General features: G+C 46.5%; 1 protein-coding gene across 2 annotated transcripts in view; it reads right to left on the bottom strand.

Moving 5' to 3' along the window:
• ABL1 (ABL proto-oncogene 1, non-receptor tyrosine kinase) overlaps positions 1-26,678 on the bottom strand; it is a 138,028-nt gene that overhangs the window by 17,744 nt on the left and 93,606 nt on the right. For both annotated transcript variants that reach the window (XM_040225400.1, XM_040225401.1), the window contains exons 2-4: positions 15,941-16,114; positions 15,085-15,380; positions 7,208-7,480 (exon numbers count right to left, since the gene is read on the bottom strand). In XM_040225400.1, the coding sequence (XP_040081334.1) occupies positions 7,208-7,480; positions 15,085-15,380; positions 15,941-16,114 (743 nt within the window). The remainder of the gene's footprint in view (positions 1-7,207; positions 7,481-15,084; positions 15,381-15,940; positions 16,115-26,678) is intronic.

Below are 26,678 nucleotides of genomic sequence, written 5' to 3'. Positions count from 1 at the left end.
GTGCTCTAGAGTCCGTGCTCTGCAAAAAGAGAAGCCACTGCACCGAGAAGCCCACGGACCGCAATTCTAGAGTGGCGGCCCCACTCACCGCAGCTAGGGAAAAGCCATGCAGCAACAAAGACCCAGCAAAGCCAAAAAGAAAGAAAGAAAATTGTTTTTTTTTTTTTTAAAAAAAAGGTGAGCCATTCTAAGGTCAGTTAAACATCCTGGGTGGTGTCTGTGTCAAGCTGCATGGGTGGGAAAAGAACACACCCCTGCCACCACCTTCCTGGCTGTTTAATTCTTCAAGTCCTCTCTGTCCTGAGCATGCTGAGCAGACCACACTGTCTCCGGTGTGGTGGGCTCTGATCTACCAGGGTGAAAGTGAAAGCTGCTCAGTCATGTCCCACTCTTTGAGACCCCATGGACTACATGGTCCATGGAATTCTGCAGGTCAGGATACTGGAGTGGGTGGCCTTTCCTTTCTCTAGGGGATCTTCCCAACCCAGGAATCAAACCCAGGTCTCCCGCACTGCAGGACCACACTGTCTCTGGGGCGGTGGGCTCTGATCTACCAGGGTGACACACTACTATGGATGGCCGGAGGGCAAGTGCCGGCCGGAACCGCAGGATTCAATGCCACTCACAGGAAGGACCAGGGCCTGTACGACTCCTGCTCAGCCAAGAGTTCATTCAACAAGCAGCCCTCGAATGAAGGCTTGTAGGCGTAAAGGCCCCCTAACGAACCACGCAGAGTGAGGTCATTTCCGAAGGAATACTGCTCTTGTAGCTACTGACTCTTCTACAAGAACCACGTTCCAGGTCTTGAGGGGCGTGGACATGCAAAGGAACTCTTCGGCTTTCAAAGGCATCCTTCTCTTCTCTCTCCGTTCATTCACTCACTCACACACACGCACGGCATGTGGACAGTATAACTCCTTGTTTTTTGTCTTTTAGGACAATCTTGTGTGAACTTGTCTCCCCCTGCTGGAAGCAGGCCTGGTTCAATTTTTAACTTAAACTACTAACAGCATCCTACATTGGTAGCTGTGTTAAACTAGAAGTATCCCTGATGCTATCCTGTTATAGTCCTTTCATTTAAAAAATCTCCATCACCTTTTTGAAGAGGTTTCTTCCATTTACATAGTAAAATAAAAGGAATTCTGAATGATTAGGGCGAAGTCCACACTGTGAGTAAAGGCTGTGAATTTCAGTCCTGTCTGTCAAGGAGGGAGATGGGTCCCCTGGCCTCTCTTCACGAGGCCTGACTGGATGTGGACGAAAGCTGTGGCTGGCCCAGTGGTTAAGAGGATGCTCGTGAGTTATCCCTACCGAGCTCTGCTGCTGTGTCACCATGGTAAGTCACCTACGTGACAGGTAACAGTATTGCTGGACTTGTCTTGCCTACCAAATGGAAAGAAGAGCATTACCCGGCTCGTACACAGCGCCGAGGACAGCACTCAGAACACGGTCATCACCACTCTGGGGGATTCACTGTCACTATTACTAAGACAGCTGATCTCTATTCCTGAGAAGCAGGCTAAACATATTGCTTGTATGGAAGACAGGCTGGTTCTTTACTTAACATTGGTTTTGGGGTCTTTTTCACATTCTCTCAGACTCAACATGTCACAGGTAGCTTCATCCTTTTTGCTCACTGGCCTCATCTCCAAAAGCAGGAACTCTATGGCACAGGAGAGAACACCATTTTTAAGTCCAGCCCAGCTCTCGGTCCTCTCCAGACCTCTCTCTTGGCCAAGCTGGGCTCGTGTCTAAGGTAGATCAGCTTCCACGTTTCGTGTTTACCCAACGGCAGAGGAGTGCAGTCACAAGCACACTGAAGTGCCGCCCTGCACCATCAGCTTGACCAGGATCAGCACGCGGGAGAGACAGGGCAGGTTCTGAGCTAGAGTGAGGAAGGCGGCTGCTTCACAAATCAGGTGGGGGGCTTAAAGCGCAAGGGAAAAGTCCATAAGGGACGATCTCGGAGAGGAACCCTAGACTCTGGTCCCCAGTAGCATAGCCGTGTTGAGCTCCATGGCCAGAGGGGACCCACGTGACAGGGCAGCAGCCCCTCTCGCCAGCACATGGCTCCTCACGAAGCCAGAGCGACCGCGGAGACTGGCCAGGGTTCCTGGTGTCCTGGGGCCTTCCCTTGTCGGCTCGTGATTGGAGCTCTCCAGTAAGACCGACTTCCTGGGGGTGGGTGGGGGGAGTAAGAAATGTAAAACCCAAACCGAACACATACTGTGTCAGTGCAGGTGTGGAAAACGGGCACTTCCTCCACACGGGTGCTGGAGTGTGCACTGGTACGAGCACTTGGACTGACCTACCAGCTCAGTCTCCCACATGTGCAAACACGGAGAGTCCCTGTACACTGCGTGTAACAGCGAAGGAGCGGAGAGAAGACGCATGTCTACAGAAGGCTGGCAAGATACTAAAATATCGACCAAAACCAAGGCCACCTTTCGAGTACTGTCAAGGAGGAACTGCCAAGATATAGCAACAGAAGGTTCAGAGTTGTATCTGTAGCAGGCTACCACATGGTTAAAAAGAGAACACACGTGTGGACTATTTCCGGGAGGACATGACACTCAAGGGTGGAGGGAACTATGTATATATATCACCTACTGGAAAAACAGGTCAGCAGCTGAGGACGGGGCTAAACTCCAACTTTTTTCAACAGTCCTATTTTCCGCTATTTTAACAGTAAATTTGTCAGCTAGCTTATGAGTCAATATTAACACAATTAGATCAATGGCAGACTTTTCCAAATTATATTCCTTACACAGTTGTTTTATGCAAAGATGGCTGATGTACAAACTTTTACTAGACAGCTCAAAGACTGTAAAAATTCAAACTAAACGTTCCCCATGAGGAGGCCTTTGCTGTAATTCCAGTTTCCCACCACAGGGGTCAACCTCCATTCAGTTCAGTCGCTCCGACTCTGTGCAACCCCATGAATTACAGCACGCCAGGCCTCCCTGTCCGTCACCAACTCCCGGGAGTTCAGTCAGACTCACATCCATCGAGTTAGTGATGCCATCCAGCCATCTCATCCTCGGTCGTCCCCTTCTCCTCCTGCCCCCAATCCCTCCCAGCATCAGGGTCTTTTCCAATGAGTCAATTCTTCGCATGAGGTGGCCAAACTACTGGAGTTTCAGCCTTAGCATCATTCCTTCCAAAGAAATCCCAGGGTTGATCTCCTTCAGAATGGACTGGTTGGATCTCCTTGAAGTCCAAGGGACTCTCAAGAGTCTTCTCCAACACCACAGTTCAAAAGCATCAATTCTTCGGCACTCAGCTTTCTTCACAGTCCAACTCTCACATCCATACATGACCACTGGAAAAACCATAGCCTTGACTAGATGGACCTTTGTTGGCAAAGTAACATCTCTGCTTTTCAATATGCTATCTAGGTTGGTCATCACTTTCCTTCCAAGGAGTAAGCGTCTTTTAATTTCATGGCTGCAGTCACCATCTGCAGTGATTTTGGAGCCCAAAAAATTAAAGTCTGACACTGTTTCTACTGTTTCCCCATTTATTTCCCATGAAGTGATGGGACTGGATGCCATGATCTTTGTTTTCTGAATGTTGAGCTTTAAGCTAACTTTTTCGCTCTCCTCTTTCACTTTCATCAAGAGGCTTTTTAGTTCCTCTTCACTTTCTGCCATAAGGGTGGTGTCATCTGCATATCTGAGGTTATTGATATTTCTCCCACTCAATGAAACTAAGCCATGCCTGCGGGGCCACCCAAGACGGGCGGGTCATGGTGGAGAGGTCTGACAGAATGTGGTCCACTGGAGAAGGGAATGGCAAACCACTTCAGTATTCTTGCCTTGAGAACCCCATAACAGTATGAAAAGGGGTCAACCTACAGTCCCCTTTTTCTCTCTTCTGGTCTTCCTTCTGCCCTGAAGAGAAGACACCAGTGCTGCCTGGAGGATCAATACAGAGTGGTGGTTAAAAGCAGGGCCTTGCTCCCCCACTGGTTAAGGAGGGTCTGGTTCTGTCTGCAGAGGGCCCTGCGATACCAAACAGGAAGGATAAAGAGGGCCTCAGTGAGAATTGGCTAAACGGACAAAAGCTTGGGCTAGAACATGAGGACTTTCCAAGGTGTCTTCAAGAGAAAGGCAGATCACAGCCTGTGGGGGAAGGGAACGGGGGCGGGGGGCGGCTGGGGAAAGGTGATTTTTAAGGTGCACAACTGTAGTTTGTGTGTGTTCGTCATGGTATACGAGGCAGTGGACGCTGCGTAACAGTTTTTAGAAAGACCTTGGCTTTGCAGCAGGATGTCTGGGTTCAAGCCCGGCCTCTGTCACTGCCAGCCATGCAACTGATGCCAGGCCAGTTAGTGACCCTCCCCTTGCTTCAGGTCTCTCAACTCTGAAATGGTAGGGGTAATCAGCAGCCTTCTCTTCAGGTTGGAAGGATTAAATGAGATGCTCTATGCAGAGCATGAAGCACTCAGACTCTGCCAGGCACGTTGGGAGCATCAGTAAACGACAGCCACCACCGCCACTTAGAGCCCACACAAACTCCACGTCTGTAGTGGAGATGAATGCCCCAAAGACTGACACCAGGCTGATCCGATAAGCAGGAAACATACTGCGCACACGCTTTCTGAGCAGAGTGGGCTACAAGGAAGGATCATTTCTTTAGCCATTGCTCAGTACCTTATTATTGGGTTAATTCACCTCTAGAAAACGACACACTCCCCCTTCCCTAATTAGCTGCCACTGGGAATGACTGACTAGTGACAGAAATCTATGCAACTAACTATATTCTGTAATTTTTTTTTTCATCAACTGCAGGATCATAAGTTAATAAGGCTCTTAGGGAAAATCATTAAAAGTATAAAAAGCTTAATAACACATCATTAGAGAAGTACATTCTAGAAGACACCCACTTCCAGTTAATTGTGATATACGGGTAGAATAAAACCCCCCTGAGCTCCAGGGAGCCTCTCCTCTAGAAGCATCTTCTTCAGTCATTCAGAAAACAACGGCTCGGCACAGCTAGTGGGCTACAGTTTCCCCAAGTGCAACTGCTACCTCCTCCTCAAGTTTTCGAACAGGCCTCTCCCAGACCGCTATCTATTTGTGCCTTTTCTCTTGTTTGGCTTTGGCAAATCCCGGCAAGCATGTGGGTAGCGCCTGGGCCTTGACCAGTTCTGCAAGCCAGCCAAGGCCTTGTCTCCCGGGGTCTGGTCTGCAGCTGTGGCCACATGGGGACACGGGAGCACACGTCTCCCTGCCGTTGCCAGGGAGCTCATTCAAAGCCCGTTGACAGGGCTGTCCCAGGAGCAGTGAATCCGATCACCTTCTTCCTGTGTATCAAAACCTTCAGGGTGCTCCACTGCCTCCGGGATAGCACCCCAGCTCCTCAGGCGGGCTCGAGAGCTCTGAGACATGCCGAGTCCACTCTGCCCCCTACCTCCCTCTCCCAGCTCCGTCCCCTCGCTCACCCTGTTCCTCCTCTGTGGCAGGCTCGGGTCCATCCTGCCCTTTCCCTGGCCAGCAGCACTCACCCATCCCTCCTCTCGTCCCCACGTGGCGCTACAGCTCCGAGCTCCTGTCGCAATCACAGCCTCCATCACACATGGTGCAGCGAGTGGCACACCGACCCATTTCTCCTACCAACTAGCCTGCGAGTAGGGCTTCCCTGGCGGCTCAGCAGTAAAGAGTCTGCCTGCAGTGCAGGAGACCCGGGATCGAGCCCTGGGTCAAGAGGATCCCCTGGAGACGGGAATGGCTGCCCACTCAAGTATTTCTGCCTGGAGAACTCCATGGACGGAGGAGCCTGGTGGGCTACAGTCCATGGGGCCGCAAACAGTGGACACGACTGAGAGACTAACACTTGCACTTTTCAGACTACCTACTTCCAAACAGACAACTCTAACTGCCTAGACGTGGCCCGAGGCCAAGAACTCTGTCCAATTCCTTTTTCACAATCCCAGTGTTAAGCTCAGGGTCTGGCAAATGAGAGGATTTTTAAAACTTGATAAGCATTTACCAAATTCTTCACTATCTGGAAAATATATAGGAGTACTCAAAATATTCATGCCATCCCCCAACCAAGTGTATCAATCCTGCATCCAAGGACCAAGCTAACGGGACGCGCTCAGTACAAAGGCCAGGAAGCCACCTTTGGTCTCTGGGACTAAAGAATGGGATCTTTTCTCTAAAGTGTCACTTCGTAGCAACCAGAAACCACAACTTCTATTTTGTCATACCTTTGAGTGAGAGTATCAGGGCATTAATTGGATCCCGAAAGGGCAGGCATTCTGGCCACATGCACCCGAACGACCTTCGAGAAGCGCGTACACACTCGGGTTCGTTTTCCCCAGGGGTGGGTGTTTCAGTTCTGCTTCTCCGCCAATAGCTGCAAAATGGAGCTCCCCTCTCTCCCATTTCTGGGCACAGCTCAACGGAATTGGGAGTTTATTTAAAACAAGTGAAAACCACACAGGTCAACACTAGGGGACACTCTCGCCACAGCTAAAACTGTGGGTCACACTTTTAAGGAGGTGGAGGCCTGCAAATGAAAACTTCCCTCCCTGGGCATCCTAAGAGCCACCTGGACATGAAAAACACTAGGCATCAGCTGAGAGGGAAAGCCACAGGTAAGGGCACAGAATAGACAGTATCTGAGTTAGCAAGAAGCCCTCATGTTTTCTTAACGCCTCCTGGTGGGGGCAGCCCCACACTCGTCTTTCCAGGAGTCTGGACACATGATACAGAGAACTGGAACCTACTAGAAACACCTGGCGCATCTGCTCTCACATCTGAAAAAAAAACCCACAGATTTGGTTTTGTCTCCTACAAAACTCAAGAGATTCCCTGCCCACTCACCCCCGCCCTCTTAACTCAATAGGAAGTGATTCAAATGCCACACAAACTGAACGGAAACCCGCAGCTTTAAAACACCCTTGCCATAGGATGAAAAAACTCCTTCAAATGACTAATCGTTTTACACCAAAAAAAAAAACCCATAGCACTTTTCAGCTCTCAGCATATGTGGAAACACGTGGAGAATAAGAGAATGAGTCAACCCGCTCACAAAAACCCAGACGGCATGTGCCAGGGAGTCAAGCCAGGGGCTGGACGTGCAGGCAGGCGACGGAGGGCGCATGGCTATGCCCCAGTGGACAACAGGCTCCCCGGAATTGAGGCACCGTGAGTGGCTGGTCTCGCTGGACGGCCCGCCAGGCAGGTCCCGGGCTTACCTTCAGGGTCTTCACGGCCACCGTCAGGCTGTATTTCTTCCACACGCCTTCGTACACCTCCCCGTACTGGCCGCCTCCCAGCTTGTGCTTCATGGTGATGTCCGTGCGCTCCATCTCCCACTTGTCGTAGTTGGGGGACACGCCGTAGACGGTGGGCTTGTTGCGCTTGGGGGCCGGGTAGTGGAGAGTGGTGATGAGCCCGTCGGCCACAGTGGAGTGGTGATGGACCAGCTCGGCCAACGTGTTGAAGCGGCTCTCTGAGGAGACGTAGAGCTGAGGAGACAGGGACAGCCTTCAGCCAGCGAGCAGAACCCAGTGACTCAGGAGGCCAGCTCTTTCTGAGGAGCCTTAACGCACAGCAGCCCCTCAGAGGAACCACCCTCCACACAGGACCCCGGGTGGAGAAAATCACTCACGCTGTGTTTCTCTGTGAAATCCTCCGCCTGCCTGACCGCCACATGTGTGGTTCTCTGTAACCAGCCAGAGCACACTGGCAGCATCCATGAAGTACTCCCTGACTGGCCAACGCAGTCACGGCTCAGCACCAGTCTTCTCATCCCCCGTCTTACTTCTCTGCACTGTACTTACCTCAGGCTGATGATTTCTGGTCTACCTGCTTGGTTACTGTCTGTCTCCACCTACCAGAATGCCAGTTTCATGAGAATAGAGCCCTTTGGCCATCCGCTTTTATCCTGTGTCCCCAGTGTCCAGAAAAAGATACAAGCACATAACTGGTACTCAATAAATGTTGTTGGTTAAATTAATAAACAGGAGAACTTAGTATTTGCTGGTTAGAAAAGAAAATGAATTACAATAATTATGTTTATTACCCTAAACTTATAATGATATAATTATCTAGAACTAAACAGTGATCAGGCTTCCCTGATGGCTCAGTGGTAAAGAATCTGCCTGCCAATGGAGGAGACGTGGGTTTGATCCCTGGGTAGGGAAGATCCCCTGGAGGAGGAAATGGCAATCCCCTCCAGTATTTCTTGCCTGGAGAATCCCATGGACAGAGAAGTCTGGAGGGCTATAGTCCATGGGGCTGCAAAAGAGTTGGACATGACTTAACAACAGAACAGCAACAACAGTGATCAGAGGAAAATCACTAAATAAAACGTAAATCTTCTAACTGTTACTCCCTCGATCTGGGTTGAGTAGGAAGCATCAGAGGCCAAGACTTGCAAATGCCCGTGGAGTGGCCATGTGGGATGCCCTGCCAGCTCTCTCTCAGGACAGAGTGGGGGCATGGAGGGCTACACAGAGGCCACACAGCCCCCTCCAGCACAGGGAAGTAAGGAAAAGGGATAGAGACACAAATACACGTCAGTCTCAAATTGAGACTGACAGCAGGTGAGCACCCACACAGCGAACCCCTCCATGTGGCATCTTCGTCTGAACATGCAAAGGGGAGGAAGGCAAAGGCAGAGGCTGGCAGAGAGCAGCATGAGGACAGGACGGCTATCTTCCTTCCTTCTTTTTGGTTCAATGATGCAGTGAGGGGGTATTTCCTTACCAAAACCAATTCACATTAAAATTCACAGAGAACACTTGGGATCCAGGCATACAAGTGACTCTGCTGGCTTACTAAGGGCAGCTGACAATCGCTCAAGGTGGAACGGATCTTTAAAATCACGACTAGGTGTTCGTAAGCCTTGCCCAAACTGCAAAGATGTGGGAAGAAGGAATACAGATTTGGGACAGTGGTGATGCCTGAAGCAAGAGGGACAGAAGGAACAGGATCAGTCAGCTGCAGCTGTATTAACTCCTTACTTAAGAAAAAAAGAGACACAGGAAGAAAAAGCCCAGAACACCTATGACGGGGCTGCGGCCTCGGCTGTTGACAACAGAAGGCTCTGTTACTCTCTGCATGTCTGCAATTTTAGGCAGTAAAACAGTTTAAAGGAAGGAAATAACAACAAATATAAAAGTAGATCCCATCTATAGCTCTCAAGAGGTAAACTGGAGTCCTTAATAAGAGATCTTTCTTTGCTTGGGAAGATGACAAATTTTTAAAAATCAGGCAAGCCAGTGGCAAACTGTGGCTTCAGTTCAGTCGCTCAGTCATGTCCAACTCTTTTCGACCCCATGGACTGCAGCACACCAGGCTTCCCTGTCCATCACCAACTCCTGGAGTTTACTCAAACTCATGTCCATTGAATCAGTGATGCACCCAACCATCTCATCCTCTGTCATCCCCTTCTCCTCTTGCCCTCAATCTTTCCCAGCATCAGGGTCTTTTCAAATGAGTCAGTTCTTTGCATTAGGTGGCCAAAGTATTGGAGTTTCAGCTTTAGCATCAGTCCTTCCAATGAATATTCAGGAATGATTCTGGCTTAGAGGTTTATAATCTGCACTCTTTTTATAGCAATTCTACTAAAATAAAATTCTAACCCCAAGAACTATGCAGAACGATTCTGCAGCCCTGGGGAGCTTGTCCCTCAGGAAGAGGGCGCCTCTGGGTGGGAGGACCAGTCAGGGTGAGGAGGCCCCACCTTCACACCTCAGAGGGCCGAGGACCAAGCCATGAGTGAACCGCTCTAGGGAGAGGCCATGGGCCACCCGCAGGCCCTCTGAATGAGGCAGGATCGGGGGCTGGCAGAGGAGGGCACTGCTGAGCCTGCCCTCAGTTTAATGTCTGCACACTGATGACACGGCACCCCAGTCAGTGTTAAGTCACCAGTGCACCTGCCGTTCACAAAGATGACGGAGTCGGGGACGTGGGGAGAGCTCCTAACCCCTGTCCTTCTCGGGAAAAGTCTGACTGCACCACTACAGGCTGCAGACCACCCCCAGCTCCCCAAGTCCTTTTCTCTTTGGCTGCTCAGCTGGTGGGCACTTTTCCTAACAAGGAGTGATGAGAGGAGGGAAAAGCCATTCCAAGGAGGCATCCCCCTGGGACCAGAGTGACCCTCCCAGCCTGGAAATCTGTGCACAGCACAGGCAGAAGAAGAGCCTGTTCCGCCTGCTGGGCTCCCGGGGCAGGTCGCCTGGGAGCGAGGCTTGCTACCCGTTTCTCCCCATCAGCTTGAAAGCGGCGCTCTCCAACCCGAGGATCAAGTTCACTCAGTTGCACAGAATGCTAATGGCTCCCCTAAGCCCTAGTTTATGCAGAATTTGTTCTTGGTCTCAGCTGATTCCCTCTCAAGCTCCTTGGTTAAGAGATTTCAGAATGATGGGAGGTTTCCCTGACTGGGCAAACTTTATCCTTCTCAATAATTAAATTTACAGACCCTGAGACTCAGTTCATTTTTCAACATAAAATTTACATCCCGACATTTATTAAATATTGACACTGCTCTCCCTTCAACATACGGCACAGCCACCTTCTAAGAGTCAAGTCTGGGGGCCTCCTTCTGATTAGGGCTGGTCTGTGAGCGGCATGTTGCTTAGTGAACTGAGGGAATCTTCATCAGGAATTCATGGCATGTGCACAGGAGAAAGTGAAATGAGCATTATGAATGGCATGTCACCATGCTATGTGCCCAGTTACATAAACACTCTGGGTGCTCAGCCAGGGCTGCACGTCTTCCTAATCACGCGGGGACCCGAGAGATGGGGCCTGTCAGAGACACTCACCAGGAACAGCTCTCCTCCTGACAGCCAGGCTCACGGGCTCATCAGACCTGGGCAACCTTTGGCTGCCTCAGACCTTGGCGTCCCACCTCGGATGTGTTATTTACAGGCTGTGAGGCTAGAAGTGACACCTGCCCAGCAACTCCCAAGCTCCTCAAACACCAGCAGGAAGGCAGTGCTCACTAATAATTCCCCCTGGTCTCCTGGACTAGGGAAGGTCAGTTTGGTTCAGCAGGCTTTTCACCAGGTGCCTGCACCTGCTAAGCCGGTGTCAGGGCGGGCGGGTCTTAAAGACACGAGAGCTGACACAGGTGGTGCCCCCTCACGCTGCCTCTGCTAAAGCTAAGCCCAGATTCTGCTCCTGTCAACCCCGAATCTGTGACTTCAGCAGCCCATGAAAATAAATGCCAACTGGGTGGCTCGTTGAAGAAAGGAAGGAAAGACTCTTACCGAGGGCTGTGAGGAACTGTGGAGCTTGGCAGTGGCGTCCCGCCAAGTAAGAAAGATAGAGACACAAATAACCAAACAACAGGAGAATGACGGGGGTGGGTGGTGGAGAAGAACAGCAGCCTTTAATTCCGCTGGCAGAGGGTTCCAGACTTTAAGAAAGCATCAAGAACAAAAACCAAATCCCAGGGTATCTGGAGATTGTTAAACCTCGCAGGACACCCAGGAAACAACAATGGCTGTTTGGTACGGCCCTTCCAAGAGGCTAGCCTGAGACTCCCGGAGTCCTGGGCTCTGGGGCCCGAGGCCGACTGACCAGCCACAAGGGCTGCTGAAACCAGAGCCAAGAGGGTGGAGGCAGAAAGAAATCCTTTGGGGCCTGAGAGAAGAATCTTCTAAAAATTCAGTTGTTTTCTAAAGATTAGCTAATTTGAAAATAAGAATTAAACTTATTCAACCCTGGCCTATTCCTCCCACCAAACTTTAAATTTTCCCCTTCGAAATCCAAAAAGGATTGCATCAAAGCTCTGCTATGCGAGCTGCGTTTTTCAGTGCCGAGCCACGTTGTCCCATGCGCCGCTGTAATACCTCCCCCTCCCTCCGACTTTGAGGCTGTTCCACTCATTCCAGGAATACGACCCCACCCAACAGAGTCCCCTCGAGTGTGACCTGATGACCCCATGGGCTGAGAAGTCTCCAGGTGCTGGGACAGCTGAACGGAGTCTTTGCTGGGGGCCGGGTGGAGGAGGAGAGGGGGGGTCAAGAAACCTAGGACATACTCATGAGCTGCCGAGTAATGGACACTGCCTGGTCAGCTCCCCGTGGACTACCTGGAATGAAAGGAACCCACCTGGCACACACCAGCTTCCAGACAGGGAGCTGGGCTTCCTCATTAGATGAATGCTACAGGTCATACATCCACGCAGGCCTTGCTCTCTCCCCGCTTTAACAATATTTCAGACCGACCCCCAGCTAATGAGTTGTCAAACTAGATCATGCCTGCCCTGCATCTGTTCCAAGGATGCTGATTAAACAACTCCAGGGAAAAGAAACCATTATCCTGTTCAGTACAGACCTCGCCTGATTATTGCGGTGCAGCATGGCTCGCCCTGGGTAAACAGCACAGATGGGAAGCAAGCTGTCAGCTCCAGGAAATCACCTCCCCGCCATGGGTGGTGCACTCTGTTCTCATTCACTGAAAAGGCTCCCCTGTGGCCTGAAGGCAAGGTTGCAAAGGGCCCAGCACCCTGGAATATATCCGCAGAATGGAAGGACCTGGCTCCACAGCTGGGCTGAGAACAATGGCCTGCAAAGCATGCTGATGAGGCCGCACTCTGGGTACCCGTCAACAGCAGCCTATGCTGTTTGTCATACAGACTCTGGTGCTGGTGTAAAGACATGGAGAGTGACGGAAAGGATCAGAAAAACATCAGATGAGAACACTGAAAAAAGACATGTACTGTGCGTCTATATGGTACAAATGAATGTGTGAGAATAGCCACGAAAATGCTAGCAAGATTAAGAAAAGGGGACTAGGAACTTCCCTGGTTGGTCCAGTGGTTAAGACTCTGCTTTCCAATGCAGGGGGCATGGGTTTGATCCCTGGTCAGGGAATTAAGATCCCTGCTTGTCACCGAGGTTTGGCCAAAAAAAAAAAAAGGACTAGCCCTACCAGATATTAAAATATATTTTAAAGTTGTACAATTAAAAAGTCTGGTATTGGTATATGAAGAGACAGACCAATGAAAGAGAATATACCTAAATACAAATGTAAATTTGGTATACTTCAAATATATAAGAAAAGATGAATTTAGGAAGCATAGGTATAGTAAATATAATGAGGTATCATCTTTACCAGTCAGTGATAGGTTTTTGCAAGTCTGAGAACAGACTGCTAAGGAGGGGAAAGGGAACACACTCTCACAACACTGCTGGTGAGAAAATACATCTGCACAATTCCTAAAGAAAGTAATCTGGCACCATCTATACAAGTTTTAGATATGTATTACCTTCAATCGGTTCTAGCAACTTATCTTGCATAACTTGGACTGTACACATAGAAGTATGTGCAGTGTAATTTCAAAATGCTGGTCATGACCCACCAGTGGGGTCTACAGAATAAATTTAGTGGATTATGCCCAGAATGTTTTTAAATGAAACAGAACAGAATGGTATACAAAATAGCAGAGTGCATTACATACAGTAAGAGTCATGAGTAGGGGTTCCTGAATCTTCTGTTACTACTGTGTATACGGGATGGTGGTGTAGAGCTCTTTTTTTTTATACAGTGGGCCAAGATTTTTTTTAAAAGGCTTGAAGTCCACCTCATAACGGCATTATAATAGCAAAAGACTGGAAATGGCCCAAAAATTGGCCAACAGGGAACTGCTTAAAAAAATGACGGTCCATCCATACCATGTAGTCATTAAGAAGAATGAGGCAGTTCTGAATGTGCTGCCATAAAACAATCTCCAAAATATATTATTAGATTGGAAAAGCAAGATGCGGAACAGTGTAGATTATGTATCACTTGTGTTTCTTAAAAAGTATAAACAAGTATACACAGAGGAACTATGGGAGAAAAGGGTCACAGTGGTTGCCTCTGGGCAGGGGAACTGAATTAGGGGACAGAATTATGTTTCATGGCAATTGATTTTCTTTAAAAAAAAAAAAAAAAAAAAACCATATGCATGCAATACATGTTATTAAAAAATATATACACCATCTGGACCCATGCCGACAATCCACCTATCTATACCCTCGATGACAGCATGAAGCAGACAGTGGAATCTGAGCCTGGTTCCATCGATGACTCACTATGTGATCTTCAATAAAGAAATTTTATCCCTCTAAACCTTCACTGGGGGCTTCCCTGACAGTTCAGTTGGTAAAGAATCCGCCTGTAATGCAGGAGACCCCAGTTCGATTCCTGGGTCAGGAAGATCAGCTGGAGAAGGGATAGGTTACCCACTTCAATATTCTTGGGCTTCCCTTGTGGCTCAGCTGATAAAGAATCTGCCTGTAATGCGGGAGACCTGCGTTCAATCCCTGGATTGGGAAGCTCCCCTGGAGAAGGGAAAGGCTACCCATGCCAGTATTCTGGCCTGGAGAATTCCAAGGACTGTCTAGTCCTTGGGGTCGCAGAGTCAGACACAACTAAGTGACTTTCACTTTCAAACCTTCATTTCCTTAATGCAAAAATGCAGATAAAAGCACTATCTGTCCTGAGGACTAAGGTAAGGTTTAAAAGAATAGTAGGAACTCAGTAAATGTAAATTTCTCCTTTCCCTTCATGGACTCTTAATGACTGTTTATGGGAAGATCAAGAAACCATATATATCAACTCCTTTACAAAACTATAGCTCAGGTTTGGAAATATATAGGTATAATGTGATCCCATCTTTATTTAAAAATATTACACACACATGTGATTTTATCGACAGGAAGAAGCCCATGTACCACACTTGTTTTGGAAAGGTACTATTAAGGTGATCTTTCACTTTAAAAATAACCATCCATTGTGTGAATTCTCACTAAGGATAAATTACTATAACAAGAGATTTTCTAAAAAGGGAGAGTCTTAATGTAAGAAGTATGTCCACAACCCAAAAGACAGTCTACCTGTCTTATGAAACTGCTGACCACACCACTCCAGGAGGACAATGAAAGAACATCACGCTGCAGACCTCTAACTGCACATGATTGCTCCTCCACAGAGGGTCTTTGACCAGGTTAGTGGGATGATGCCTGCTGTTTCAAACATCTTCTTGCTTTGCTGCAAGAACTTAGCAGCCCAGCTGCAGGTTCTCTGGCCCCGCCTGGGCCCATCGGTACCCCTGCCTAGGGCCGCCTACCTTGCCATCAGAAGCAGTGTTGATGCGGTAGTGGTACACCCTTCCTTCGTATCTCAGTGAGATGGACCTCTGCCCAGGACTACTCTCGCTCTCCCGAACCAAGAAGCTGCCGTTGATCCCGCTGCTCAGAAGGTACTCGGCGGCGTTGCGGGACACAGGCCCGTGGTACCAGGAGTGCTTCTCCAGGCTGTTGACCGGCGTGATGTAGTTGCTTGGGACCCAGCCTTGGCCATTTTTGGTTTGGGCTTCACACCACTCCCCGTTGTGATTGTAGCCTAAGACCCGGAGCTTTTCACCTTAGAAGAAAAGAACCCGAACTGGACTCGTCAGGTTTAAAAGCTAACACGTTCATTCTCATTCACTCTTCTGTAATTGCTAAAAAAAAAAAAATCTCCAAATTCCTAAATACCTACTTCATTTCAGCAGGTCCACATAAATATATGCACTTAGAACTGCCTGAGTATGCAGTTTCCCGTTGACAGTGAATATGTAGATAAATACATAACCACAGTTTTTATAAATCTATTATTCAAGTGCCCTAGTTTCTAATATAAGGAAGCTTTTTGTAGAAAAATACTTTTTCTTAAAAAAAAAAAAAAAAAAGTGTTTTGTGTTTTTAGTGTTTGGTCCAGATGTATTTTTCAATACAAAATAGAGAAAGCTCTGCTTTTGCTAAGAACTATTCAAGAACTTTTCTCCTGAAGCAAAAGTGACTCTCATAAAGATGCTCTTAGTTTTTCTGGCTCTCTCTGCATTCCAAACTGCTCTTTCAACAAGCAAAGGTGTGGCCAGTCAAGCCACATTCCCCCCATCTCTGTCTCCTGCAACCACTAGCAGCTGCCCACAGCTCCTTTACCTTTAGTTATGCTTAAAGTGTTATCCCCACTGGCCACAAAGTCATACAGTGCAACGAAAAGGTTGGGGTCATTTTCACTGGGACCAGCAAGAAGGTTTTCCTTAGAGTTCCAACGAGCTGCTTCACTCAGACCTTGGGGCTCGAAGTCAGATGCTACTGGCCTCTGAAGGGCTTCTGGAAGAGAAAGAGAAAAAAATGGAAAAAAGTTTCATTATCAGGAGCAAAATCTGTGTTTCCAACATTATACGTTCCTGGTTTACTTTTACTTCTTAACATGTGTACATACTACTTACTAATAAAAAAGGGGGTTAAAAAATGAGACTCTTCCATTTCCAAATCCTGTGAAAAACCCTAAGCATTTACATTCCTGAGAGGTAATTACTTACTGTTGCCAAACGGTTTAAACTTTAAGTTCTTTAACTCAAAATGAATTATATGAGAAAGAGACGGTCCACCCGCACACCTCTTTGCCATTGCTAATTTATGTTATAATACGGAGCAAAAGCTTCTTGCTTTAAAATGTTTTCAAATGTACAAATGTTAACATAATACATAATTTAAAAATCAAATAGCGTTGAAGGGCTTATAATGAAGGACAAACATTTTCCATCCCACTCTTCTGTTACCCAGAGGTAACAGTTGCCTTATTTTGGTGATCACCTCCATCTCTCTAAACACAAGCTATCCTATCATTACAACTGCCCTTCCCTCTCCCACACCAGGCTCAACTACTTACCTTTCTATTTTCAGTAAGAGACTTCCACTTTAATTCCCTGTTCTCCCTGCTAGAGTCAGTATCTCTCAATGATTTACCTCACAAGATAAGGATATTAACTTCCTACCCTTCCGTCTACCTACCCCTACTTCCCCACATACATACTCCAAGTAGGCCTTCTTTTCATTTTCTTTTACTTTGTGTAAAAGTTCTGTTCTTCCATTTTGTCATAACAAAGTCTTCCATTTTTGTCTATGCTGCTGCTAAGTCACTTCAGTCGTGTCCGACTCTGTGTGAGCCCATAGATGGCAGCCCACCAGGGGTTCTCCCAGCAAGAACGATGGAGTGGGTTGCCATTTCCTTCTCCAATGCATGAAAGTGAAAAGTGAAAGTGAAGTCGCTCAGTCGTGTCCTACTCTTTGCGACCCCACGGACTGCAGCCTACCAGGCTCCTCCGGCCATGGGATTTTCCAGGCTAAGAGTACTGGAGTGGGGTGCCATCACCTAAGTATATTCTAAAAGTTGAAAACCAATCAACATCTTTTATGTTAGGAACGTGTGATTATTACCCACTAAGGGGTTAAACACAGTTCAGTATTTTTTCCTGAAGTTTCTTCTACTTTTTTTTCTTTGAACTCTGTTCAAACTCTCCATAGGTTCTTTCAAGGCAGCAAATCTACTCCAAGTAGATCTTTACAGTTGTAGAATATTATGGGGTGAAATCCGAATATTCATTTAAGGACACTACAGTAAGAAATCAAACTTTTAAAAAGGAGGAAAGTGGGAAATTCTGATTTTTATGCCAAAACACAAAAGCAAGAAAACAAAATTGTTTCAGTTTTCCCCTTTTTTATGGGAAACATGTTTTTCCCAAACATGTTTTCTTGGGGAATGACACACATCTCAGGGGTTGGCATGATTTTCCAGTAGTCACTTCAAAGGACACACTAGAGGCACCTAAAGTATCTGAGACACTAGGCTAACCTTCCAGAAACACGACTGGAAAACTTTCAGAAACAAACACTCTTAAGCAATCTCTTTGAAATAAACCAATAGAACATAAATAAGAAGCCCTCTCTATCCTAGTTTTGCATTACTGACTACAGTGAATCTTCAGGAATTGTTTTTCTAAAGAGTAAGTCCCAAATTATGTCACCACTGCGCTTGGTATTTCATCCTGTGAATCATGAGGGCAAAGAGAATTTCAAGAGGGTCTTGTGACACTATCATTTCCTAGAATGTGCAAAAGGCTTAGTGAGATGTGTTAGGCCCTGTTCTCTGAGTACTTACAATATACATAGCTCTAAAAGCGTATCTAGTGCCATCGTGACCAGAGGCTGACCAATCAACCAGAAAAGCTGGTGAAAGCAGGGGATTCTTCAAAATTAGAACATGAGATCCCCGAGCCCCGCCTGAATGTACACTGATTTGCTAATCTTGACGACAGGGCCGAGGACTGTCCTGAGTGTGGGTGTGTGATTAGAGTTGGATGCTGTCTTACCATTCACCCACAATGCCTCATCTCAGTTCCAGCTCTACATTCCTCAGGTGGAGGAAGAGGGTGGGCCACTCGCTATAAAATCCCAGTACAATCCCTTCCAACTATTCACAGTTGTGTCACTCACACCTAGTCCTGAAACAATTTTTTTAAAAGACACCTGTATTTATAGAGTCTCTCTAAAGCACTGACCTAAATTTTCATAGACAAATCTCTTCACATTTGGATTTCACTGGTTTCATATGAACCAAGTAATAAAACCAGAATATCTGAAAAAAAGGCATGTGGGAAGAAACACAAGTGGCTCTGGGTGTGCTTGTGACTCAGGGGGTGGGAGCAGAATGTGGCAGAGGAGCGGCTGCTCGACTCTGTGGGCACCAGAGAGGCGTGTGTTATGAAGGGAGCCAGGCCGTTCCACGCTGCAGAGAGTCAGTTAAGTGAAAGTAAGTCAAAAGAGCGTTTATGGTTGTTATATTAAGCAGACTTATTAGGCAAAGGAACCTTAACATAAAAGAACTCTTGAAAATCAAAAGGGAAAAGATAAAACCCTCCTCCATGGAAAAATGGAGAAGGAAAATGGCAACCCACTCCAGTATTCTTGCCTGGAGAATTCCATGGACAGAGGAGCCTGGTGAGCTGCAGTTCATGGGGTCACAGAGAGTCGGAAGTGACTGAGCGACTAACATACACACTCCCACTATGGAAAAACAAACCAAAACTATGAATAAGCAATGCACAGAAAATTTAAATTACTACTAAACAAGGAAAGCATGTTAACCTTTCTTGTAATCAAAGAAAGGCAAATTCTCTGTCAAGTTGGGGAGGGACATTTTCTTGAGACTAACAGTGTAAAACTTCAATGCAATGGGCATTCTCATACAATGCTAGTAGTTGATGTAGACACTGCTGGAACATTTTAGGAGAAAAACTGGAAACATGAGCTGAACTGAGTCTTTGAAGAATTTCATCACCTTAGATATACCTTGAGGAATTTATCCCAGGAGACCCAAACAATGATTTGTATACGCTCAGTCACTCAGCTGTGTTGACTCTTTGAGACCCACCGACTGCAGCCCGTAAGGCACCTCTGTCCATGGAATTTTCCAGGCAAAAATACTGGACTGGGTTGCCATTTCCTTCTCCAGTGATTTATATGTACTGATTTTTAAAATAACAGCACCAAAAAGGAAAAGCACAAAATATTTACCCATTCAAGATAGGTTAGTTTGTGGTCCATCCATAAAATATAGTCATAATGTCATTTAAAATATTTTTGGAAAAACATATCTAGCAACTTGGAAACATACTATAACAATCCATAATTTTATAAAAATTGAAAAAAGTCCAGAAGGAACTACACCAAAATGTGAACAGTAGTTAATGCATGGTAGTTGTCAACAGTACCATTAACAGTAGTTTAACACAGGGTGGTGGGATTACAAACATTTTAAGTTTTCTTTTTTCTTTTCTATATCCTGGCATACTTCTCATCATGAATGTGAACTGTTTCTATAACCAGAGAACAGTTACAAGAATAGAAAAATGGTCATAAAGAAGCCAGCTGACACTTATATAATTGATCATCTAACATGAAAAAGTACACAGGGGGAGGATGGACTCCTCTCTCTGTCCTGAAAAAGTCCATGTGCCTTTCCCTGCAGGATCCCAACCTCGTGGGCGTGAGCACACGACTCTGGCAGACCAAGGCTACACAGGAAATTAAACTAGAGTCTGAATACAGAAATGCTTTTCTTCTCAAAGGCCATCTGACCTCTTCTATCAAACATTCTGCAGCATCTGGATTTGATCAAAGTTACATAATCGGGGGAAGTGGCCTGGAAAACACCTGGAATGGGCAGAACAGAGACACCAGCCCAGGGGTGACTACTGATTTAAAGTGTGGATTATTAAAGGGGGACTGTCCCTCACATGGAGACAGAGGCTGAGAACTCCATGTGAGGGGATGAGGCCGCTCTGTCAGGAAGGAAAGGGCCTCCCACTGCTTTCTGATTCAACAGGACTTCAGGAAATCCAAGGCAGCCTCTCGACTTTCCTCTCCAGTTCTTGCTCCATTCCACAAATTAATGGCCAAAGCCCAAAGGGAAGTATTGCTCATGCATGCCTCTGGATCGAGACACTGAAGTGCAGCCACAGTCCAACACCAAAACCTTCCAGTCAATTCCCAATCCAGGCTGATGTCAAAATTGACTCACGACGAATAAATGCCAAGTTCCTTGCTTCATTTCATAGTGAACGATGCTCGTCAACCTTAAAAATGATCACAGCTTACAAGGCCCAAGTTGCAGAATGTACTTAAATCTTTCTTGACTAATACATGAACTTCCTGCCAGTCCCCGGATGGACCCTTAAAGGAGCTCAAAGGAGTCATTAAAAAAACGATGCCCAAAATAGCTCCCCTCTTCTGCCAACGGATAAAGAAATCCTTGCATCTACTCTTCTTAAAAATGTTAGTTTAACATTTTCTGTGCCATCCTGAGTCATAGCTTTAAAATGTTTAAGATTTTTATCTTCAAGAATGCCTCTCACCTCATTGGAAATCTTTTTGTTATTACCATATCCTTCATAAAAAGGTTTCCACTCACCCACAAAACTCAGGAAAAGTCATTAATTAGCCAGTTGAATACCAAGAATGGTGGTATCTAAACGTGCTCCAAAGTTATGGCTCCAACTGTGACAACAAACTGAAAAGTCTGTAAGAATGATGCCACAGAATTCACTGGAGCTGTGAGTGATTAACTTACTTGGACGGCATTCGAAGAAAAGCACTTGGGTCTTTAAGTATAATTTAAAGATCATTTTATACAAAATAATCCTTTCTTAAAAGTTGTGAGTCACTGATCAAAAATGTTTACAAAAGATTCTCCCATATGGCATGTCTGGTCTAGACTCTCAGGGGCTGCTGCTAAAGCTGCCACTGCCAAGGAGGAGGGGAACAGGGTACTTCAGTCCCAAAGCGGGAGGGGATGGGAGTGGCAGGGAGGAGGTGGGAGGGATACGAGTGAGGAGGGGGTGAAGGGGAGGGAAAGGGAGGCTTCACCTCCAGGAAAGCTTCCCACCTTCTTGTTGGTGATCGTGCAAGTTCGAGGTTCCTGCCGGAGTCAGACAGCCAGGCTATGTGGCAGTCATTACTGTCCACCTCGTGGCTCTTGGTGGGGGCGGGGGGAGGCGCGCGGAGGGGAAAGAGGACGGGGCATGTCACACGTGATAAACACCCCCTTTACTTTTGCTCACATTCCATTATTTAAATCCTGGTCGCTTTAGTCTTATTTCCTTTGTGGGCCCTTCAATATGATCCTCCAGTTCAAGGAATCTCTGTAATTTAAAAATCTATAAAACAGATCCTTCAAAAAAGAGGGACGGCTTCGTGTTTTATTTCACACTCGGTTCCAACCGATGAGATCATGCTCAGACTATTCTCAAGTCAGTTTATAACAGTCTGATACAACTTTTTATAATATGAGCTTAGAGGAAAAGGATGATTTCCCACAATCTGAACTCGATGAAAGTCATTTTATCTACATTCTACATGGTCCTTTATTTTGTAATTTACACCCTCACCCAGAGCAGTTAAACCTAAAAAACAAGTTTAGTTGAATAAGGCTTGGCATTAACTTTACACTCTGAACACAATGTTCCCAGCGCCCCCAAAACACTGTGTCAGCTGCTGGGGAGCAAGGGTAGGGCAACGAGGTAAGGATGCAAGGAACACAGCCTCTGCTCCTTGATGGAGAAACAACTGTTCAGGGAGATGTACACACCCTCAAAGCAAAAAGTCTAACAGAATACAAGCGCTGTCCTGTGGATTAATTTTTAAGGACACAGACATGGACTACCAGGAGTTGTGAAGTGGGGAGAACTCAGCAGGGTTAGGAAGAAAGTAGACTCTGAATGAGACCATGCCTAGCAAGAGAAGCCTGATTAACACAGGGACCCAAGGCCGGCCTGACACATCAAGCCTACTCAGGGAAGGGGCTTCACCTCTGCTGTGCTGTGAGCCCTCTGGTGATGCCCAGGAACGCCTCAGAATAGTCTGCAAACACATCAAATAAACATGGAGCAATGCAGAGAACAACTGTACTGAAACAGTTCTCAAAGTATCTTTTGAAAGTAATCTGTAATACAGTGTTTCTTCACTATGCATTAAATATACGCTCCTTTATTAACACATTAAATTGCAAGCTCCAGCAGTAGCTGTCCTTTCAAAGTAGTGATGAATTTAGGTGATAATCACCATTGTTAGATAATATGAAAATATCTGCGTTCTACTGCTGGCAAAGTCACAAGCACTGCTAATATTACTGTGGAAGCACTGCTAATATTCCTGTGGTTTGTTATAGACATTTGTAAAAAGAAAAAAGATAAAACACTAATTTTCAGTTAGCACTCAGTGAAATAAAGTCTTAAATATTGTTCTATCCAAGGACATGGAGCCTCTGAATGTCATCCCAGAGCCCAAGGGCCTTGCAGGTTCATGTCTACTGACGTGGTTCAGCAGAACCCAGCAACCTGACAGAGACAGGCCTAAAAAGGGGGTCGCTGTAAGTTCCTATTAAGTCCAGATTATGCAAGTTTCTTTCTTTTTAAGTAAAAAGAACTAATAATTTTCTTCCCATTACTTCCCATATAGGGGTGTTATAGGCAATAAATTAGATGGGCTTCCAGAGAAATCCCCTTTAAAAAATAAAAAAAGTTTTTTAACAAGTTACTTAAATTGGCCCAAGGTGTAACTATTGCTGGGAACCTTTTTATATTGTGATACTCCTAGGCAGTCAATTTTAGAAAACAGAATTCTCCATCCTAACCTCTGTCCAGATAGGCAGTTCGGATACTAACTCTTCTGAAGATACACAGTCCCTGTCCCCCTTCGCTCAACCAGAAAGCGAAAACAAAACAAAGGAATTTCGTGTCACTTTCTAAGAATCTACTGTCAATGACGTCTACGATGACTAAAAATGGAGTACAAGGACCGACATAAAAGAAGACTCCACTACCTTCACATCATTCTGAACCCAACATTCACACCCCTCTCCCTCTCAACCCAGTCAGCGCACACCCACAGCCTGGCCACTTTTCCTCCCAAATCTCTCAGCAAGCCTGTACTTTCCACACCCTCGACTGGTTCCCAGCTTTGATCTGACCCCCTCGTTCCACCTCCGCACTGCCACCAGAGCGGGCTTCCTAAAAAAATGCAGATCTGACCCAAGTCGCTCTTCTGTTAAAATCCACCAAGATGGCCGCCGGCCGAGAAGCCGAAGAGAAACGTTTACTGGCGCCGTCAGCTGAGGCGATGTGAGGAACAAGGCTATCCCGTGCCTCGCGGGGAAGCTGGCAGTTGGCCCGACCATGTAGGAGACACTGTTCCCCCCAGACACCGGCGGGAGCTGTTGCTGCCGCCACCTCTGCGGGAGGAGCCCGAGCTCCAGAAGGACGATCTTCCCTCAGGACGCCTGCTCTTCATTCAGCCTCCTCCCATATGCCCCTGTGGGTTCCCCATTGCTGCCTCGGCCGTGAGCACCTTGGCCAGGGCCAGTCACTCCCCCTGGAATGCCTAGCCCCTCCTCATCCTCCCGCAGGCCCCATCTCCAGGAAACCTCTGACTGGTCCTTCTGCATCCCCACCCCTCACCTCTGGTTGATTACTTCCGGTTCGCCTCACACTCGGGAAGGACCTGATGTCCGTCAAGGGCGCCGTGAGGAATCTGCCCCCATGTCCCTCGTGGGACACTAAGCCTGGGCTCCAGGGTGGGCAAGCCTTGTTCAAATCACAGCCCACCATGTCTTTAAGATATTAATTTCTGTGCCTCAGTTTCTCAACTGCACAATGGCTTCAAAACCGAGTCGAGCCGTCAGGCGGGGGTCAACGCATACTTGCGGGTGGAGAAGTTCTCCGCACCGATGTGGGCATGGAGCCTGGCACCAGGGCACTGCAACAAAGGGTAATCATCCCTTCTCTTATTATCGTTACCACAATAATGTAAATTCCTCTGGGGCAGAGATGGAGCGTTCTCACAGTCTTCAGTTTCCCTGCCTAATACAATATATGACTCAGCCCTGCTCAGGGTTTCTTAGAATGAACTCAGTTGTAAGAAAATCCTGCATTTGTCATGATTGAAGACTGCACCTTAATGACCTGTCAACTTTAAGTAAGAACAGCATAAGTGGCAGACGGGAAAGATGAGAAGCAGATGCAACCCAACCAGTAAAACTTAGCAAGATTTAGGAAACACAGTAACTTTTTAAATGGAATGTACACCACAGCCAAGAACCCCAAACAAGGTGTAGCATGAAAGTACCTTTCTCTGTGCTTTCAAAAGAAACAGGATTCATTACTGTCTCCTAACAGGCTGAGATGCCTCCACAGACTTCTTGTTTGTGAGGGAAGAAAGGGTTAGGACTGGCCCAGAGTCAAAGTGGCCACAGTGAGCCCTCTAACCTTAAAAGCCTTTTTTCTTCTGTCACAGGCCATTTGCAACAGACTGAAAGCCTCCCCCTCTGCCTGCCAGGCTTGGGAGGGTATGTAAGCCCTCCTTTCGCATTTCCTGTTTTCTGTTAGAGCATCATCAAGGCTCCTGGGTCACTTAGACCCGAGTGAAGTGAAGAGGCTGCCCAATGGAAGGCAATTTCCCTAGAACGTCGTCTCATCGGGCATTACTATTGGAATAACTTTAATTGGAGTCAATCCTAAAGGAAATCAACCCTGACTATTCACTGGAAGGACTGATACTGAAGCTCCAATACTTTGGCCACTGGATGCAAAGAGCCAACTCATTGGAAAAGACCTGATGCTCAGAAAGATTGAAGGCAAAAGGAGAAGAGGGTGACAGAGGATGAGGTGGCTGGATGGCATCACTGAGTCAATGGACATGAATCTGAGCTAACTCCGGGAGACAGTGAAGAACAGGGAAGCCTGGTGTGCTGCAGCCTGTGAGGTTGCAGGGTGGGACTCGACTTAGGGACTGGACAGCAAACAACAGAAACTGGAGCAACCGAATGTAACCCCAATAAAGGTATTTTGTCTCCAAAACACAATGGTCAACTCGGTTTATTCATGGCCCATCTTTAGGTTAAATTTTAAGGTTAAGGTATTCAGTGTATAGTGCTGTTGGCTAAATTTGAGGACTGATAAGACTGATAGGGATTAGGTAGAATTAAGTAATAAGGCTGAAGTTTATGCAACTGAATGTAAGGGAACAACAGCTAGTACTCATTGATCCCTGCTGAGTGCCAGCACTGTGCCAAGCACTTTATCTGCACGAAATCCCCACAACCCACTGAGGAGCCTCTATTATGAGCATACTTGAGACTGCAGGAAATGGAATCAGATGTGAAGAGCCTCACATGCTCTCTCTCCAGGAATCCCTCCATCGGCTACCTGTCTCTCAGTCTCACTCAGTCTCAGCATTGCTCTCTCGTGATCTGGCTCGCTCTTTTCCTGCTCCACTCGGGCATCTCTTGTTCCCTTCCCCCACCCTCCCTCTGCCCCTGTCCTAGCCCTAACCCCCTCCTTCTCTCTCATCTTTGGTTTCCGCCTCTCCTGTCTCAACTTGTCTTCTTGCCTTTGTCTCCTAGTCTGTACCTCCTCCTCCTCCTGTCTGTCTGCTCTATCACCACCACCTAACACAGACAGTATATAACAAAGCATCGAAGGTGTGGATTAAGATGGAAGCATTCGAAAGCCAATTTCAGAGAATAACAACTTTCAGTATCTGAGGACAAAGTTAAGTCTCTCAAAAGTCAGCAACTAACATGCTATTTTTCCAAACAGCTTTGGAACTTCACTAGGCAAGAAACAAGACTGACCATAAGTGCTAACTATTAAAGATGAACAGGAGTACAAGGGACTTCACTATGCTGTCTGCTTTTGTTACAGGTTTAAAATTTTTCCACTAAAAAAAAAGTAAAAAACACGAAAATTCCTTGGTGGTCCAGTGGTTAGGATTCTGCACTCTCAATGCCAGATCACCATTACAGAGGGAAAGTTAAATTCTTTCAATGTCTCTTCTGATCTTTGGTTCTTGGTTACATATACTTCTGGTTTTATTTTTTCCAGTTTTATTGAGATGGAATTGACATACCTCATTGTCTAAATTTAAGGTGTACAACATAATGAGTTGACATATGCACATTTTATGAAATGATTACCACAGGGAGTCTAGTTAACATCCATCAGTTACAAATGACTTTTCTTGTGAGGAGGACGTAGATCTACTCTCTAAGTCATCTTCAAATATACAATATAGCACTATTAACTACAGTCACCATGCTGTACAATGTTAGGCATTTTTAAAACCTATCCATCAACAATTTTTCCTGTTTCTATTTCAGATCAGTGATTACACTGATAAAATTGTGGCCTGATTTTACAATAAGGTAATAAGTAGTATGAAATTTTCAGTTTTCACATGTTTGGAGCTGTGGAAATGCATCTCTAGAGAGGAGAAATAAGATGCCAACTATGGCATCTATTCCTGCCAACAGGATTTTTCTTTCACAATTAAAATATTC

The sequence above is a fragment of the Oryx dammah genome, unplaced genomic scaffold (genome assembly GCF_014754425.2).
Source record: "Oryx dammah isolate SB20612 unplaced genomic scaffold, SCBI_Odam_1.1 HiC_scaffold_25, whole genome shotgun sequence".
Classification (NCBI taxonomy): domain Eukaryota; kingdom Metazoa; phylum Chordata; class Mammalia; order Artiodactyla; family Bovidae; genus Oryx; species Oryx dammah.
This window is presented reverse-complemented; position numbering and strand designations above follow the sequence as displayed.